A 19,854-nucleotide genomic window follows, 5' to 3' on the forward strand; every position below is an offset into this window, starting at 1 on the left:
TCCAATAACTTATTGATTTAATTGCTAAACATTGGTAGATATCAAGCAACACATGATAATGTCCAACAATTTCAATTTTGCATTTTCAATTTTTTTTATAGTGTGACTGGTGGTCACATGATGAAGCACTAGAACGTGGCTTCCAACCACTTTATGATACTCAGAGCACCCAGAGAAGTGACTTCCAAAAACCAACATGTCCATTGGTTTTGCCAGTCAAACATAGCAGATTGCAGAAGCCTTCCTGTGGAATAGGTAAGGTTAGTGGAAGCAAAATTTCGTTTTTATCACATCAGCATACTGTTATCAAATCAGGATGTATTAGATGTGATGATGCCACCTGAGAAAATTACTTCTCTGTAGGAATTAAAGATATACCAAGAACAGCCCTTGACAAATTCGTTATCCCTTCATAGTGGACATCGTGTCTCTAAATGCTTAATATTCCATAATGAAAATTATACTGATAATATCAGCCTCCAAACCAGAAACTTAATAGCATTCTTCTCATTATTGTTGCCAGCATATTTTAAAAACTACCACTATTAAGATAGTAGGTAACACTAAAAGCAATATTTCTCAAAGTGTATTCTGAGGAACACTAGTTTTGCACTGTTTAAATTCATAGATACTGAGGCTGGGGGTTTAGTTCAGCAGCATAAGCACCCACCTGGCAAGCGCAAGGTCAGGAGTTTGATCCCTGGTACCAAAAAAAAATCATAGATACTGCTAAAAAAAAACAGGGAAAGTAATGTTTTTGAACTTAAATTTTAAAAATTAAACATTTTTTAACTTGTAGAACTCATTTCTAAGCGTAAGTTTGATGAACTTCCAAGGACAATAAAAATGAGCTATTTTCCCCATTTGCTGATCACCACACCCTTATTAAAACCATTCTATATGACTAGTATCCCACAAGACAGAATTTGGGAAATACCATTACACAGATTATTAAATAAAATATTTTTATATTTAAAATTTATTTCAGCTAACAGTGTCATTATAATCAACCACATTTATTAGAGTTGTATCTAGTTCTTAGTTGACATCCGAGTCATCTTTGCCTCTCAAGTAGAATTTAGCAAGTTTCAGACAAGTACAGGATCAAGTCAAAATAAAAATGCGTGTGAGTACCTACTGTAGTCTTCATCCCATACTGAGTTCATAAGCCACATTTCAGATAATACACAACAGTCGTCAACAAAAGATTCTAAGGTATGATCAAATTATATGGTGAATATTTAAATAAAACAATTACAGTAAAAGACGTTCTCTACATTCTTTCTAAAGTAGTTCTGGAAGTCCTCGTGTATTTATGAAGTCGTGACAAACAAGTGAATGCTACTGCCAAGTGCCATCCAAGAGTTTTATGACATTGTTGCCATCCACCTTATCCGGCAGATTAGCACTCAGACTTCTGGGTCTTCCCCAAAGTCAAAATGACTGTGGAAGGTAAATGTTTTGAATGGATTCAGAACGTTGAAGCAGCCACAATAGCACAAGTAAAGATGGAAAGAGGACCTCTGAGCTACTTTGGAAAGAGTATGAGAAGCAAGGGGACTAATGGAAGCAGAGTCAAACCCTTTTGCACTGAGCTTGACAGGTGTGAAATGTAGAAATGTGACAAGGTAAAGGAGCGTGGGCGGGGCTGTTAAACTGCATGAATTGAGTAACTGGTAGAGGAGACTTCACTAAGGTTTGTTTGTACGGGTCTCCCTCGGGTTCAGTTTCCTGTGTTTGCTAGGAATGATTTCCTTTTGGCAGAGGGAGGACTCTTTCACGTAGGAATTTTACCTTCTTTCGGAAAAAGCACAAAGCTCAGTATGTTTTTCTTGTACTCGGTGTTTTTCAAGTGCCTTTAACTCAGTGGAGTTGACATACCAGAGCAGCATATTTTAGAGTGACATATTCAAAACTCTTTCCAAAAGCAAGTGTAGAGTTTGAACAACTTGCTCAAGGCTACACAGTGAATCATTGATTTTGGAACCCAGATAGTCTGATTGCAGCACCTGTACTCATAACTAGTACTCTGCATACCCTCTAAAGTAATGAGAGTTCCTTAATTTCAAAGGCATTGAAATGGCCCACTGAGTGTTTCACGCATAAATGAAAAAAAAATACACCCTGAAGACCTGGGGCTATAGCTCGGTGCCTGCCTGGCAGATGCAAGGTCCTGAGTTCAATTCATGTAGAGAAGAGCTAAAAGTTTCCATAAGAGAAACAAAAATATCAACATGAAACTAATAAGAATCAGATTGAAATCAAGTAGCACTGATACAAATTCACAGTGGAATTAATGTCTTCAAAGTTCACAAAGGAATATTTTTATCCTGGCGGAGGAGTTACTTAGTGTGAATATTAGAACCATTTTGTTCAAGTGGCACTCAGCATTAAACCCACCTGGAAAGGAAAGTCCTCACACACTTTTTGGTCCTTCCATTAATAAATTTCCTATGATTATTATGGATGCAATCGAGAGGCTCTCAGCTGGTAGAGCTTGTGGAGAGTGACTGGATTACGGGTGCTAGGGCTGACTTGCCCTTAGCAGGCAGGGCTGGTCAGAGGTGGCCACTGGAGGTGACCTGGTGAGGGTGTATCCCTCTCTGCTCCGTTCTTCTCCCCTGCTTCCTGGACTGCTGTAAGGTCAGCAGCTTTCCTCCACTGGAGGTCCTTTACCATGCCGGCAACCACTGTGGACCAAAGGGAACCTCTCCTTTAGGTTAGGAGGGCCAGATACAGTGTATCAGTGAGGAGGAAAGTGACCAGTGGCTGGGGCAGAAGCTTGCTTCTCAAGCCTGGCCTGTGTCCCCACCAGTCTGTCCACTCTCAGTGAACAAATGCCTTTTCCAATCCCCGCCGGGTGCTGTGATAATGTAGAAGTCATTCTAAAACTGTTTCCTTTTTCTGCTACATTCACTCCATCAGCAAATTTTGACATTGTCATACCCAAAATACATCTGAATCAGTTCATTTTCTTCTTCACTGAAGGCAGTGAAGCCACTTACTTGTTTGTGGTGCTGAGGATTAAACCCGGGGCCTTGCACATGTTGGAGAAGGACCCTAACACTGAGCTTCGCTTCGTCCCCAGAAGGATCTTTTTAAACAGCGATGTCCCTCCCTCCCCTTGTTTGGGTCCCCCAGCTGTTTTTCATTGTGTAGAGAATAAATTTCAAATTCTGTATTTTGACATGTAAGGCCCTATTTAGCTTTCCATATTTACTTTCTTTATTTTTTATTGCTCATAATATGGAGATATAGAGACAGGGACTATAATTCAGACCAAAGAGGAAGAGAAATGCTCTGAAAGTTGGGCCTATTTGCAAACCAACTGATGTAGGTACTTGTTACTGCAGCTCTATAATTTAATTAAATATTCTTATAAATTAAAATCTTAATATGAAGACAAAATATTTGTTTCTATAAAGTATTCAAAGTTGGATGCTTTGGAAAAACTTGCAGGTTCACCACTAACAAACATGCTGATGTGGGCAAAATAATTGTAAAAGAGAAGCTGAAAAGAATTTTTAAAATATTGAATTATTCTACATTCATCTTGCTTTAAATGTTATCTTTAAGTTTTATTCAGTGTTAAACAGAAACTGGAAAGAATGCGTTAGGAATGTGATTTGTGCAAAAAACACAAAGTGAAATATTCTGATCAATAGATACTTATAGAAAAGTCAGCCCAGTGTGGTGGCACATGCTTGTAATCCCAGCCCTTGGGAGGCTGAGGCAGGAGGATCGCTGTACCCTTGAGGCTAGCCTGGGCTACATAGTAAATTCAAGGCCAGTAAGGCCACCTTGAGCTACATAGCAAGACCTTGTGTAAAAAGAGAAAGGAAGAAAATGATTCGGTACTCCAAGATGGTGAATAACTTGATTAAAATTAAATGTGTAAGTAAGTTATGTTATTCTTTGCTTTAACTGACAAGTCCACATAAGGAGCAGTCACTTCTGATCCACTCAAAGGTATGTCAGGAAGAGTGGTGGGAGAGAATTGTGGATAAACGGGCTTTGTTCCAGGGGAAGTGCAGGCTTCGTCAGTTACCTCCCAAACAGAGACCCTGCACCTGTTCTGTTGAGCTATCAGTCTTGGCAGAGAGGAATCCTCGGCCCCTCTGCCTGGGAGTCCCTCTAGCCGTCTTCTGCCCTGGACTCCTCTCCTGGGAGTGAAGAACCGCGTGGCCCAAGCCGGCCTGACGTTCGCCCCACTCTCATCCCACGGGCACTTTCCCTCCGGTTTTCTGGTCTCCTCAACTCAGCTGCTTTCCAGTTTCCAAACTTGTCGACATCTTTGCCCCCATTTAGTGTGTTTTTTCTGTAAAGATATATGTCCTCTTAATGTTCTCACTGTCATTTTCCTGGGCTTGGGGAAAGAGTGGGGGATTCACAGACTGAATGTATCGTATGTGATTGGAAGCCATAATAACTGAATTACCCTCACCTCAGAGTTTAGTGTGGGTTCAGTACTTAGCGTTGTGTGATCCTGGGGCCACTTCCTATTCCATCCTCTTGTTTTATTCAATCTAGGAAATGAGAATAATGATCCTATTTTGCCAGATTATTATGAAAAATAAATGAAATAACATGCCATATGCCCACTATAGTGCTAGATACATCTAGACAACACATGGACAGTAGCTATTTCTGTTACTAATTTCAGCCCTGTACTCAGTTAGGTGTTGAACTCGGATTTAGCTTGGGGAGCCTGGCACGGTGCCTGTGTCTCTCTCTGTCTCTCTCCCCTTCCCTCCCGAGCCCGCTGTTCTTTTATTGATGTTTCTCATTACTAAGTTCATTTTTATATCTAGGGCCTAGTATAATGCTCAAGCTCAAGAAATATTTATTGAATAATTGAATCTTAAGCACTTTTTTTACTAAACAAATTATTTGAAGACATAAGCCGTGGTGACGTGTACTCAGAATCTTAAGTTCCGAGAGGCTGAGGAAGGAGGATTGCAAATTCAAGTCCTGCTTGCCTCAAAGAACTGGGAGAGACAAGGCAAAGTGGGGCCAAAAGTTTACCTGAAAAATGAGGCATGAACAGGTAAGGGCAAAAGTGCTCTGTAGAACAAATTTGGACCAAACAAAGAAAGGAAAGGACAAAAGCAGAAATAAAAGTGTACTGGGCTCCCATGAGCAGTCGTGGTGCAGGCTCCTCGGGCTGTCTATGTCTTTTTTTTTCTGTCTGTTTGAGACGGGGTCTCTCTATGCAGTTCCGGCTGGCCTTGGGCTCACTTTGTAGCCCAGGCTGCTTTTGAACTCGCAGTGATCCTCCTGCCTCAGCCTCCCGAGTGCTGGGATTACAGGCGTGAGCCACCACGCCCAGCTGCCATCTGTGTCCTTGTACGTCCTCTACATCTCACAGGAGCCCACAAGAAGCTCCACAAATAAGGTCTTGGGAATTATTTGGCTCGTCCTGGGAACTTGTTTTTTTGTGTTTTTTTTTTTTTTTTTTTTTTTTTTTTTGTCTTTTTCCTTTTTATCGGTACCAGGGATCCAACTCACGACTGGCTGCTTTCAAGGCAGGCGCTTATGCCGCTGAGCTAAACCCCCAGCCCCTGTGCTGGGAACTTGTAATTGACAAGTCCCACTTATTTCCCCAGCCAGGTTTGTCAGCCCCTGTCTTCTATAACATTATCTTAAAAGAAAAAAGTTTAAAAGTCTGGGGATGTACCTCATTGTGAAGGTACTGGGGTCAATCCACCGTGCAGAAGAAAAAAATCATAATATAATTTAAACTAACATACAGAAAACAATATAAGCCTGCAATTAATCCCTACTTTAAGTGCAGCTTGGATACTCGATAAAAATAATTTTAAAAAGAAAATATTTTAATGTAATATTTTAAAACATAAAATACGATCAAACAGTACAGTGAATGTTTAAATAAAAATATTTAATACAGCAAAAGACAAATTGCCATTAATCCCCCTCAAAAATATTCTCTCTCACTTTGAACACACTTATCCTGTTCTTCCCACACTCTGGCAGTTCTGGAAGTCGTCTTTTGTGAATTCTTTACGAGGTGTGATCAGAAATTCAGTGAATGCTGATGCAAATTGACAGCCCACAGAGAGGCAGCTCATCCGCTTTATGCACTTGATCTGACCCTGTGAGATTCTGGCTCTTCACTGAAATAGTCACCATGGACGGGGACTATTTGGGGGGGGTGGTGTTTTTGGTACTGGAAATGGAACTCAGGACCTTATGCTTTCCAGGCAGGTGCTTGTGCCACTGAGCTACATCTCCAAAAGGAAATCATTTTCAATTAATTCAGGGCATCAAGGCACCATAACAGTGCAGCTAAGGCCACAAAAGCGCTTCTAGGATCCTTCAGAAGGTGACAAGTATGGTGGGATAAATGTGTTCAAAGCAAGGGGAAGTATTTTAAGAAGGATTGATGATAAGGTATCTTTTACTGTAATAATTTAACAAATTTAAACCTTTATTGTATTTTTAGCATATAACATGTATAAAACGAATTGGAATGTGTCACATTTCTTGTGTATGCACATAAGTAGAAAATGTGCCTATCAACATGTACTAATACCAATTCAAAGTCTCACAGTCATTCTGTTTCATCAGCCCACTTAATTACGCTTGGTCTTTGGCATTTCAGTAATGTTATCTTGTGCCCACAGTGAAAGTGCCCTTTATGTAGTGTACCACCGCACAATTTCCTGGCTACTATCCACGGTTAGCTAACAAATGGCTGTGCTTCACTATATCTGAGTCCCTGTAAAAACAAGTCTTCACATTGGATTTCATATAATGAACTTTATAAATTGGAAAAGCTGATGTAATTGGTAAAGGGGAATGTTCCATATTTAAATGAACTGGCTGTTTATCAACTACTTGATATTTTAGTGTTGTTTTGAATTGCAAATTCAGATATAGTGGTAAAATTAACTTTCTAAAATAGGTTTTAGTTTGTACTGATTCTTTTGCCCAAAAATGTAACATAAGAATGATATTTTGCTATGGCTATGTTTGTTTTTTACTGTATTTTGAAGATCTATACTGTTTTTATATGAATAATCTTTATAAGTACTACTAAAAAGAGTAGTATTTCTAAGAGGAAAATATTATGGGTGGATATTTTTTAAGCACTACAGAGAAGAGCAGAATTTCCCAAAACTGCTGAATTCTTAACCGATGTAAGAAACAAATTGTGCGTTGAATGAATTCTGGCTTTGTTGATAAAATATAAATGGCTAGATACCAATTCGTTTAGAAATCTTATTTTAATTAGATTAAGTTTCCAAGAAAGAATGACTTTTAAACATTATTCATGGACTCTGCTGTATGTTTTTAATTTTCACGTAATAAAGTTTCTTTCAAATAATTACTTGGGTCCAACTTGAATTCTTAAGAGAGTAACCATTAAGAATCGGAATGTCTTCTTTCTTGTTTTCATACTTAAGATCTTCGGTATTTTGTGTTCTTCCAAAAAAAAGTTTAATGTTTGCACAAGTGAGCATAGAGTTTATGTTTAATTTTAATAGGTGTAGCCTGGCATGGTGGCATGTGGCTGTAATTCCAGCCCTTGGGAGGCTCAGGAAAGCAGGATGGCCATGAGTTCAAGGCCAGCCTGGGATATAGAGAAGACCCTGTCTCAATAAATAAGTATATAAATAAAATTGTATAATACATGTAATGTCTTAAAAAGGAAATTCCTTTGGTGGCCAATAGTATTTTTCCCTCCTCTTATTGTTTGCCATGAAGAAATGACTTTTTAAGCTATTGTTTTTGTGATTCTGAGAGATTCTAGATAACTATCTAAAAGATGACTTATTCCGATTAATTTACTTTCTTAAGTATTTCTGCTTCAGTTATCTACAGAAGAGGCTCCCTTAAATACAGTTGCTTAAGACAGAGGTCATATTTGGTCATCATCTGCATCCGAGGTGGGTGCAGGGAGACAGCTTTCTGATATTCGCGATGTCACTTGTATGACTGATTCATTGGCACGTGGTCTCCAGGACCTGGAGCGACTGGGTTTCTTCGTGTGGTTTCTCTAGCAAGGTACCTGGACTTCTGCCTCACAGTTCAGGGCTCCTGAGAACCCAAAAATCAGCAGCTGCAAAGCTTTATTAAGTTTTATGTCCGGAACTGGCAACTGTTATTTCTGCCACCACCTATTGGTTACAGCTAATCACAAGGCCAGCCAGCCCACTTTTATTTATAATATGTTCTGAATTTTTAGGAGTAGAATACTTATTTGCCTGTTAATTAGTCTTTGTCTTTTTGAAGAAACAAAAACCCTTCCTATTTCCCTTCAAATACCTCAATCACTCTCCTTGGTTTATTTCTGGTCTTACTTGAGTTTGCCCTTTAGACGTTCTTCAAAATGAGTCTGTTTTATGAGGAAATGAGGCATTCCATATATATATATATATATATATATATATATATATATATATATAAAATAGTTACATGACAGTCTGATTATATATTAAAATTATAGGTTTACAATTCTTTTAATATGTCAAGAATATTAATCATCTGTGTCCAATGTCGTTATGAAGGTATCTTTGTACTCTTTTGTAAATGATCTGTCTTTTGTTTTTTGAAAACATTAAGTTTTTTCATCTCATATAATTTTAAATGTCTCTACAGGATGTCTTAGAGTTGAGTTTTTCCTTATCTGTCATGCAGGACTGGGTAGAAAGCTAAGCACGCTAGGGGCAGAGCAGTTTAAGGAGTCACTTACTCCCCGGGTATGCAAGTGCCTCTTTAAATTTTGCATCCTTGGCCAGATGTGGTGGCACAAGCCCATATTCCCAGCACTCATGAGGCTGAGGCAGGAGGATCACAGCAAGCCAGCCTGATGCCAGCCTGAATTACAAAGTAAGACCCTGTCTCAAAAAAACAAAGTGAAACACAACAAAAACACCTGGCATTCTTGCCGCACCCATCCTGCTCGGCCCTGCTACCGTTTTGGTGTTCTATGAACTCTTTCACGTGGCACCTTTGATCTTTCTTTAATTTTTAAATGTTTATCCTCATTATTTCTTCAAATATGTCTTCTATTTCTTTTGAATTCCAGGGTTAGTGCTTCTGCCTTCCATGTTGCTTAGCTTTTCTGTTTCTATTTATTTCCTGCCATCTCTTTCTTATTCTTCTAGTTTGTGAATCTTATTTAGCTCATCTATTTTTTAAATTTTAACTGTTGCTTTTTTTATTCTAACATTAAATGAGTGGTCATTTTATGAGCTCTTAACTATTATTTCATATTATGATTTCTATTTTGGGGGATATTTTATGTGTATTTTAAATTTTTGGTGTATTAGTCAAGTATTCTGCATCACATAGTATATGGTAAGCTTTTCTCTCTCTTACCGAGTGTATAGTTTATCACAGGTCATGCTCCCTCTAGGGGATCAGGAGCTCTGTGTGAGTAAAAGGTTAATATCATGACCCGGTTTGTGTGTCCCCCAGCAAATTTAAGAAAAGAAATGAGATTCAGGCTGGAGAGCTTCAGACATCACAAAAATGGTTTTTTCCATTGCCAGTTGCTGTCACTCACTCAAGCATAGGTCAGTCATGTAGCCGAGAATCCCCACCACCGCTACCACGGGCCCTCTTCAAGCTGTTTAAAGAGACCTTGTGAGAGATGGTTGCTAGAGGAATAGTGGAGTAGATTCCCAAGGGGGCAGCACATGCCCATTTTCGTCCGTTCCTTATCCTGGAGGGACTTCTATGCTATGCTGATGTTACTATGTTGACAACAGATGGTCAAGCAGTTAGTGACAGTTTCTGTGGCCCTGTGGCAAGCACTGGGTGTTTCCAAGGCAAGTTGGAGGAAAGTAAGAGCATATTTCAAAGGCTGTCTCTCCCAGCCTACCCTTTCTTGGCTACATCTGAATCTTCCTAACCTCAGCCCAAGCTGCCACTAACCCTGAACGCTAGTTTGCCAAACCCTTCACACCAAGTTGCTAAAAGCAATGGATTTCTCACCATTTTTTGATAGGCCACTGGAGTCTAGTTTTCTTCTGTGGTTTCCCCAGGACACAAATGAGGTGGCCCTTAGCTAGCTTTGAAGTCTGTAATTTGACCTCAGCATCTTACAGACTTTATAAATATATTCCCTAAGCTTCACGACTCTGAAAACAAATTACTACTTTTTTAGAAGGAAAATGAATCTCAGTAAGGTTAAGTGATTTTTCTAAAGTTATATGTCTACAAAAATACGGTAAAGCCAGAATTTGAAAACATGCCTTCTGAAGAATCTGATCACCACCATCCTGCTCTGAGCAGAGCCCACATTAAATCCCTTCTCCAGCCAGCTATGGATTCACACTTGCTGCAAATGTGTCGTCATGGGTAGATAGGACCACTAAGCACAGTAATTCCTAGTCAATGTTCAGCCCTGTTCTTGACAAACAATATGTAGTTCCTTGTAGGTCCTCAAGCCTGGCCCCAGGTACATAGCCACAACGCCTTTCTGCTAAATCCTCCAACCTTGGAAGCCCCATTGTGACTTTTGCTTTCCGCAGCCCTCCTTTTGTAGGCTTATAACCCTGGGAAGACATTATGGCCTATACAAGAGTCTCTAGTGCAAGCAAAGTCCCTCTCGGGTTTGTTCTGCTGAGCTCATACCCTGCTGCTTTTCCTTTCTGTACTAACACCTTTTGCCGTTGTGGGGAGGGGATGTGTGTAGCTCAGTGGTAGACTATTTGTCTAACATGTGGCAGGCCCTGGGTTCAAACCTCGCTACTGAAAGAGAGAAGCAACCGTGATGTGGGTACTCCATTAACCCCACATGACTAATGCTTTATCTAGAGTTGCTTCGTTTTTATATCAGAAGTCATTAAACTATATTTCTCTAAACACTAATACTTAGATGATATTCATCTAAAAATGGTAGTTTTATGCAGGAGAAAAATATAAATTATAGATAGAACTTTCTCAATGTTGTATTTTATTAAATCCTCAGCACCGGCTTTTGTACTAGCAAGTCTTAATTAAGAAAATTGATTATTATGTAGATAATGAGTTTTAAGTAGCTGATCTCAATTAGATAGCAAGAAAAGTATATCAGTTAATATTTTTTCTGACTGTGGAATTTTAAACAATATCATATGATATATAAACATTTGATACCCATTATTCTTGCTAGTGAAGTTAATTTGCATCAATATACGAATATCAGCCCAGCATGGTGGTGCACTCCTGTAATCCCAGCGCTCACAAGGCTGAGGCAGGCAGATCATTGTAAGTTTGAGATCAGCCTGGGCTACAAAGTGAGTTCAAGTCCAGCCTGACCCGCGTAGTGAGACCCTGTCTCAAAAAGACAAAACAAAGAATATCAGTTTTAATTCATGAATGCCTCACAGTGTAAATTTACTAACATTTATCTTGCATGTGAATTATGGCTATTTTAAAGGTGTGGTGTTTGAAGTAAATTTAATTTCACTTTTAATAGTTAATATATGAATATGGCACAAAATTCAAATGATAAAAATGTATACACAATGAAAAGTAAATGTAGCTCTCTCTGCCTCTGTTCAGTAACCCAGTTCTCCCTACAGTGACCACTGTTATCATTTTCTTACGTATTGTTCCATAGACATGCTAGATATATATAAACTGCTGTGTCCATATTATTTAAAAGTGAAGTTAAAGTTTTTTCCTTGACAGAATTGCTTCATTAACTTGGTTTGATGGTCAGCAGCACTTGGAAATTGCTCTAATTGTCTAATTACCTTCTAAAAGTAAAACGACAACAAATTCTTGAAATTAAAAACGTTAAACAGGTGTATCAGAGACTCAGATTGAGGTTATTCAAAAGTAATTTTAAAGAACTTAATACTTGCGCCAATGTTTAAAACTTATGTCACTGGTGAAACGAAAGTGCTGTGCATTCTGCTGCGGAGCCAGCAGTCCGTGGTCTCCAGCTCACTCTGCAGCACCGCTGGAGACAGCTGGAGGGTAGAATGCCTCCCACTACCGTACTGCTTGGCCACAGCTACGGGTGCAACCTAAAACTTCTCATATTCTTCCTAGGAATAAAAAAAGTTGACAAACAAATTATACTTATGTTTTTCTAAAACTTATCTGCATCTATGTAAAAGAATGTAACATGTTAAGGTCAATAGCTTTTTAATACCATTATGTTACTATTAACATTAGCTTAAAGTACAAATCATTCCACACGTGCGGCTAATTTGGTTGTTTTGATTTGGTTCTTTTCATGGAGACAGAATGGCATATCAATTATATTTATCATCTATGTGTAGGTAAGTAACCTTGCATACTTGAATTTCATTTTGGGCATGTTTATAAAGAAGAAGCATTAGGAGTGTCATTATATTTCTATAGATAAATTAATTATTTCTTGGTTTCAAAAAAATGTATTTTCTTTTTCTGAGTTCCGCTTGCCTGTCCGGATGCATCAGCAGAACTTCAAAATAACTTTATAGAATACATCTCTTTCATACATCAGTATGATGCCAGGAATTCCCCCAATGAGCCCATCCGGGGAAAGGTGAGGCATTATTTAGAATTATTTAATACTTCACAAAAGATTTATGGTAGAACTTTAAGTCTTTTCAACTTATAATCATCTTCATAAAAGTATATGTAAACCAACAAACATAGTTATTTGAGGACAGAATCTTAGCTACATCCCATAGTAAAAACCAAGGAATGTTAATCATAATTTTGAATCAGATTTTGGAGACTTGGTTTACTTAAATTACTGAAATTATTTGATTAAGCTAATATCAAAGCAATTTGATAAATCTTTTGTGTGGCAGGAGATTTATACAAGGTTTATAAAGCCAAGTAAAAATGAATAGTCCGTTGTTGGATCTTTTCACCTACAGATGTTTGCTTTCATATTTCATTATAACTAGGCCTCTTGTTGGAACTAATAGGCATTTGGAATGCAATCATAAATTCTTAGGTTTATGAACTGTTTCTGTTATATCCATAGTAACTTAGCAAGAAATGAATTTAATATAAATCTTACACAATCCAAATGATAGAAAAGCTGAGAAATGGAAGATAATGAAATGATGCTTTTTTGAATCTCTGCTGCTTCTCCTTCCTGCTCATATACTAGTGCATCCTGTTTTGTAATTTGTTTACAAGGGTCATGAATAATTACTGGGGCGGCATCTGTAGTTTTGGACTAAGATGATGACTGCTGAAGGGGCAGAATTAAGTGCCTGCAGCACAGGACTTGAGCCACCCCATGAACTCAGCTCCAGCTTGCAGCAGTGTGTTCTCCCAGTTAATGTCAACTTTGTTTTCCTTTCCAGAGACATGGAGCTTTTGTGCAGAGAGAGATAAAACCAGGGAGTAGGCCAGCAGTTCCTATGGGAACAGAGGTATTATTGAATGCTTCGGGGTCATGTTCATCAGAACAGTCCAAAAAAACAGAGAAAGGAAATTCAGCGGGAAGCAGAATGATCTCACCAGGTCTCTGCCAACAAAATTCCCAAGAGCTGTTAGAGACTTAAAACTCACTTATCAGAAACAGACGGCAGATGGACAGCCAAGTCACACCCCAGAAGCCCCAGAGGAGGAAGAAGACTGCAGGCATCTTTCAAACAACGGCAGGACGTGCTGCTCTCACCAGGCACAAGCCTTTACATTCACCAATAAAGAGTCCAGATAAGTTATCATCTTCAGACAGAAACACTATCCCTGGATGCAGAGAAATTTCGTAATCTGTATTCAGCAGCTGGCACTTATTTTTGTTATTAAAAAGCTCAAAATATATAGTTTACATATAGGAAAAAAGGGGGGACCCAGGTTTTAATAGAGATATCTGATAAGATAGACTATGAAACATTATTTCATATCATTTATAAATAAAACAACTTGGTTTCTATATGATTACAAACTTTTAAAGGAGAAGCCTTATCCGTCATTAGTTAGAGTTCCGAAGTCAAAACAAATTGGGTTTAGGATGTTGGCTCCACATCATCTGAGCTGTTTGACTGGTGGTAAGTTACTGAACCCCTACAGACTTCAGTTTTCTCATCTGTAACATTAGGAAAACAGAAATTTTATAAGATTATTCATCATGAAATTATGTATATAATGGTTAGTAAGTTAATGTAATCATCACTATTACTAAAATTTAAATTTAAGGATTATGTAAGTTTGTATGTTGTAAGTTTTCCTCCTTATTTTAAAACTTACAACTCCTCTGTATGCAATTAAGAGGGCAAAAATCTAAAAAACATTTGTTAGTTCATGACACATATACACACTTAACTCAAAGGTGATGAATAATTAGGATATCAAAAATATTTTCCAAACTCTTTCCTATTTTATTGATTTCTACTGCCAACTCAAACTACTATTTGGTCAGTTTGGTAAACATTACTCCTACCAGTGAGTTCTCCTGATATGTCTGATATGCTGTGATGTGTCCGTTACGAGATACGTTACATTGCGGGCAAGTGGAATACTTTTCTACTATAAAGAACGCAAACTTCCGCAGCAATATATCAGTTTCTTACTATTTTCTGTGATACTGATAAGGCTGCAGGATACCTTTATTATTTTATCCTCCCTCTACTTAAGAATTCTAACATACTACAAGAGAATAAGTGCCATTAATGTAATTTATGTGTATGCCAGAGACTTCTGGTTCTTACGACATGGCAAAATAAAGCTAATGGCGAACCTCTTCTATTTGAAATCCTTTAAAATGATAAATAAAATAACTGAGCAACAAAATGTATACCCAAGCTCAAACAATAAAACTTTCATGTTCCAAAACAATTCAGTGGTAGAGCACTTGTCTAGCCTATGCAAGGCTGTGGGTTCAATATCCAGTACTGCAGAAAGCAGGATGGAGGGGCCTTGCTGGTATCAATGTATCTATCCATTACCTACCTTTCATCTGTCTGTCTGTTTCGTAGAGCTCCTTCCTAATTAATACATGCAGACTATCTTTTTATGTTATAGCATTACAAACTTCTGTGGTATAGAAGAACCTTGCTATATAGCTGGCACAAACAGAATGCAAGTTTTGATGTGGGGGGAAAGAAAAGGGAAATATTGACAGCAAATTTATAAAAAGGATAGAGGTTTGAATTTTAGTGCACATCTGAAAAGAAATGAAACTATGATCTCCAAAGTAGAGACAGAGAAAGAATTGCAGCCTGCATGATGCTAAAAATGACTGGCCTGTCAATAAAAAGTACACTACATTCCACTTTCAACCAGGAAAGCTGCAAGAAATCTTGTCTCTGTCTGGAGGTATAGATAGTGAATAAACTCTTTGTGAGAAATTAAAACCCTGATCTCTGGGGGGGTATCAGGAATCAGACTCAGGACCTTGCACTTGCTAGGCAGGTACTTGTGCCACTAAGCTATATTCCTGGCCCTAAAACTCTAATCTTGTGCCACATTCTGGTTTGGAATATAATTTTATATGTAGGACTCCTCCTAGGATACACAATTAGCATAAAAATCCTACTGGTGATACCTCTGAGGTGTCTGATAAAAACAAGTACAAAGCTCCCTAGAGACGTAGTTCCATGATTCACAGGAAAAACAATCTCTACTAAAGAGAAGGTTACAAATCACATAAAGAAGAAAAACTGCGTAAGAGTCTGCAATAAAAGAATGGTTAAAGCCTCAAAACTAGAAATAATAAAATTAAAATGCTCTTGATTTATAAAGATCCTTCTCCCCCCACCCCCTTTTTTATGCGTTTGCAGGCGGTCTGGAACTTACACGAGCCTCCCGCATGCTAAGCACATGCTCTGCCCCTGGACTCGGTCCCCAAAGCTTGCTTTCTTTCTTTCATTGCAGGAAATTTTGTGTTGCCTTTCCTGTTATTTCTCCTCTATTTCCTCTTTTCTTTTGCAACAGCTATCGTCTGCGTGTTAGAACACTTGAGTCCATCTTTGAAGTCTCTTAATTTTCATTGCCTTTCTATGGCACTTTGCACTAAATGAAGCAAGAATTCCCTTGATACTGGCTTTCTGCTAATTTGCTTTCAGCCATGTCTATTCTTATGCCAGACTAGCTATTAAAATTTAAAGAGACCATCTACTGAACCTTGAGTACTTTTAAGATATACATGCACTTCCTCAATGTCAAGGACTTCTCCTATATTACGGGTATGATAGCCTGTCTTATTCTACTTTGCATATTGTAGTGACATTGAATGCCTTTTGGTTGTTCCCTTAATTCTGTTAATCTTTGGTGAAAGTGATGCCTCATGCTCTTGATATGACACTTTTTCTCAAATACTTGGTGGTTCTTGGTTGTATATTCTTCTTTGATTATAAGATTTCTAGATGATTATCAGTATCATTATCAGTATTACAGATGGGATCTGAGGACAGTTTGACTGACGGGCTCTTTGATCCTCCTGCGCAGAAGCTGCCTTGCCTCTTCCTCTCTGTGGTATGACTCAGTTTCTGGCATTGGCTGCCCATTTTTTAGCACAAGCAGGAGAAAAAGGAGAGATGGCTTATTTCTAACTGGAAATTTGTTGGACCAGAATAAAGACAGTATTTCTCAGCTTCCCTTACAGCTAGGTTAACCATTTGACTATTCTGAGATATAACCAAAACAGTACGTATTACTTCCAAAATATCTTTGAAGGGAAAAGATAGGCTCCTCTCTGTATTTTTTCCCTTCCTAGTAGTTGGAATGTAGATGTGACGGTTCTTGCTGAGAAGAAGTAATAATAAAATGAAAGGGTCTTCGGGCCTCTGACATCATCAGATACCACGTGGTGACTTAATTTGTGTGAGAAAAAAATAAAGTTCCATCTCAAATAAACCACTATGATTTGGGGGAGTGTTCATCACTTGCAGCAGCAGAATATAGCCTTAGGCTACACAATGACTGAGAATTTTCTAGAATTAAAAATGTGAGTGTTCAATTTGAAGGAAAAAATGAATTTTGAACACATAATAGGAAAACTACAGAATGTCACATTAAAAAGAAAAACCTTATCAGAGATAAGTACATTCTTACTAAATCATAAAGTTAGTGGACTTTTCATCCACTGAAACAGATGCAAGAATTATCTTAGAGTTGTATAAAAAAAGATGAAGGCAATAATGGTCAACTCAGAATTTCATACTGAGGTAAATTATAAATAAGGGTAGCCAGGCATGGTGGTATACTCCTGTAATCCCAGCATTTGGGAGGCTGAGACAGGAGAATCATTTGCAAGTTTGAGACCAGTCTGGGCTACAAAGAGAGCCAAAGTCCATCCTGAACTGCATAGCAAGACCCTGTCTCTGAAAGACAAAAAAATAAGGGTAAAACATAGGCATTTTCAGATATACACAGGATAATAATCCAAGCACTTACATAACAGAATTGTATAAGGCATATTATTCTAAATGTTTTTTATATTTTAGCTCATCATCCAGAGAATATTCCTCAGATATAGATGCTTTTTTATGAAACAGTATTAATACTATTACTAATACAACTGTAGTAATAATACTATTATTATGAAACTAATATACAGAGAGACTAAGAACTTGCCCAGGGTCACACGTAACCAAATTGGGATTCAAGCCCAGGTATTACACTCCAGACTCATCCCTTATCGATACCTTACGCTCTCTCAGACTAGTGGGATTACCTACCCACAGATTTTCACCAAGGTAACTTCCAAAACATGTCATTTAAGATTGATATTAAATCTGGACAAAAAATGTAGGTTGTAAGAAAAAAGCAAGACAAATCCATAATTTATGCTGCTTGACCTATGTATTAATAGAAATACTCTCATGAAATGATCCAAGTAATAGTTGCTGGAGATTATTTTTCTTGTATTTCTTTATTTGGCAAAAGAAAATATTTGACAACTCTCATTTCCTTCAAAAATCTGGAAATTTTCCTGGTCTGTGAAATCCCAGTCTGGAAATTATTTATCCTAGTGATTGTGCAACAAAGGTTTTTTTTGTTTTTTTTTTTTTTTCTTTAATGGAAAAAAAACCCCCAGATTTTCAAGATTTATTGCAAGTGTGTCTTTGATAGTAGAATGGAGGCATTTGTGTTCACAGTGTAAAGAGGACAGGCTGTATGAAGCCCTTAAAATCATTGTGTTGGGGCATGGCACCCATCAGGGAGATGCTATGTAAGAGACAATGTAAGAAAAAATAAAAGGAGAAAAAGACACCCTCCCACTATAAAAGTTCATTGCCAATTTATTAAGACTGATGAAGAGAATGTTTTAGCTGATAAAATATATCAAGATGATATTTCATCCACAAAGATAGAGTGCAGTGCTGTAATGTCAGTGTGGCTCTGCCAGTGTCAACATGAACTTTGCAAGAGAGAGATCATTTAACTTTTTACCTACTTATAATACTTTATTATACAAATTGTTCTAATTGCTCCTTTAATTATCTTTTAAATACTGTAAAGTGAAAAACCTAATAGTTGCACTCCTCAGGTCAGTACCTGGGACTCCACAGATAAAATCCAGATGCTCAAATATCTTATCTAAAATGGAATTGTATTTGTATATCACCTTTGCATGCCCTCTTGTATACTTAAATCACTCTCGATTACTAATACTACTTAATTCAAGGTAAATGCTATATATACATTGTTGCTATATTATAGAGGAAATCATGATATGAAAATAAAGTTTGTCCATGTTCAGTAGAGCTGCAGTTTTCTTTTTCAGATATTTTCGATCGGTGGTTGGTTGAACCCACAGACAGAGAACCCGTGAGTACAAAGGGATGACTGATGGTGTTTCACTTTTTAATTTAAGGAACATGGAAGCTCACATAACTTCCTCATTACCAAGTCAACATGTTGCACTGGGAGACACTGCCACACTGCTGCCCAGAGCTCGTTGCTCTCTGTTTCACAATCTTAAGTTGAGAAAACATATGACCTAACATGGTTTGCCTGGCTCAAATGTTTTTTAAATTATTTTTTATTTTAAATAGATTAAGACAAAAGAGGATAGAACAAAGCAGATTGGAACAATGTAAGCAGCACAGTACTTCACCACAAGACAGCCTGCTATTAACAGTAGCTACCATAGTGTCTCTTTCTTTGAAATAGTTGAGCATACCTTCACATACAATAGTATCAAACATAACAAATAGTATAAATATTCAAGAGAACAAAAGTATTACAGAGCGTTCAGAACCAAATAACCAAAAACGAACAATGGCTACTTTATTATCTCAAGTTGTATCCATTTATTTATAAATATCTCAATGTGATCCTTCTTTATAGCTGAGCAGTACTCCGTTGTATAAAAATACCACAGCTTTTTTATCCTTTCCTCAGTTGATGGACTTAGGTTGTTTCCAAGATCTGGCTATTAAAAATTATGCTGCTAAAAACATGGGTACACATATATCACTGTAGTATGATGTGTTCAGTTCTTCTGGGAATATGCCTAGAAGTGGAATAGCTGGAACAAATGGGACTTCCAATCCCAACTTTTTGAGGAATCCCCAGACTGACCTCCACAGTGGTTGCACCAGTCTACACTCCCACCAACAGTGCAGGAGAGTTCCTTTTCCCCACGTCCTCTCCAGCATTTGTTGTTGGTAGTTTTCTTGATCCTGGCCATTCTTTCAGGATTGAGATGAAATGTCAGCGTGGTTTGAATTTGCATTTCTCTAATGACTAATGATGATGAACATTTTTTCATGTATTTAATTGCCATTTGTATTTCTTCATCTAAGAATTGTGAATTCATCCCAGATGCCCGTTTTTGGACTGGATCTTTGAATTTCAGGGGTCTGATTTTTTTTTAATTCTTTATATGTTTTAGACAGAAGGCCTTTGTCTGAGGGACAGTTCACTAAGATTTTTCCCAGTTTGTGGGTTTTCTTTTCCCTATGCTGGAGATTTCTTTTGACATGCAGAAACTTT

The 19,854-nt window shown here is 37.8% G+C and overlaps 1 protein-coding gene across 1 annotated transcript in view; it reads left to right on the forward strand.

Annotated features, from left to right (window-relative positions):
• Window positions 1-18,620, forward strand: part of CUNH2orf73 (chromosome unknown C2orf73 homolog) — a 30,633-nt gene extending 12,013 nt beyond the window's left edge. Inside the window, exons 3-5 of the mRNA XM_063229378.1 lie at window positions 102-255; window positions 12,378-12,493; window positions 13,272-18,620. Of these exons, the coding sequence (XP_063085448.1) occupies window positions 102-255; window positions 12,378-12,493; window positions 13,272-13,472 (471 nt within the window). The 3' untranslated portion in view covers window positions 13,473-18,620. The remainder of the gene's footprint in view (window positions 1-101; window positions 256-12,377; window positions 12,494-13,271) is intronic.
• The last annotated feature ends 1,234 nt before the right edge of the window (window positions 18,621-19,854 follow it).

Source organism: Cavia porcellus, unplaced genomic scaffold (assembly GCF_034190915.1).
Source record: "Cavia porcellus strain 051 isolate PalLab524CR breed Dunkin Hartley unplaced genomic scaffold, mCavPor4.1 scaffold_18, whole genome shotgun sequence".
In the NCBI taxonomy this organism is placed as follows: Eukaryota; Metazoa; Chordata; class Mammalia; order Rodentia; family Caviidae; genus Cavia; species Cavia porcellus.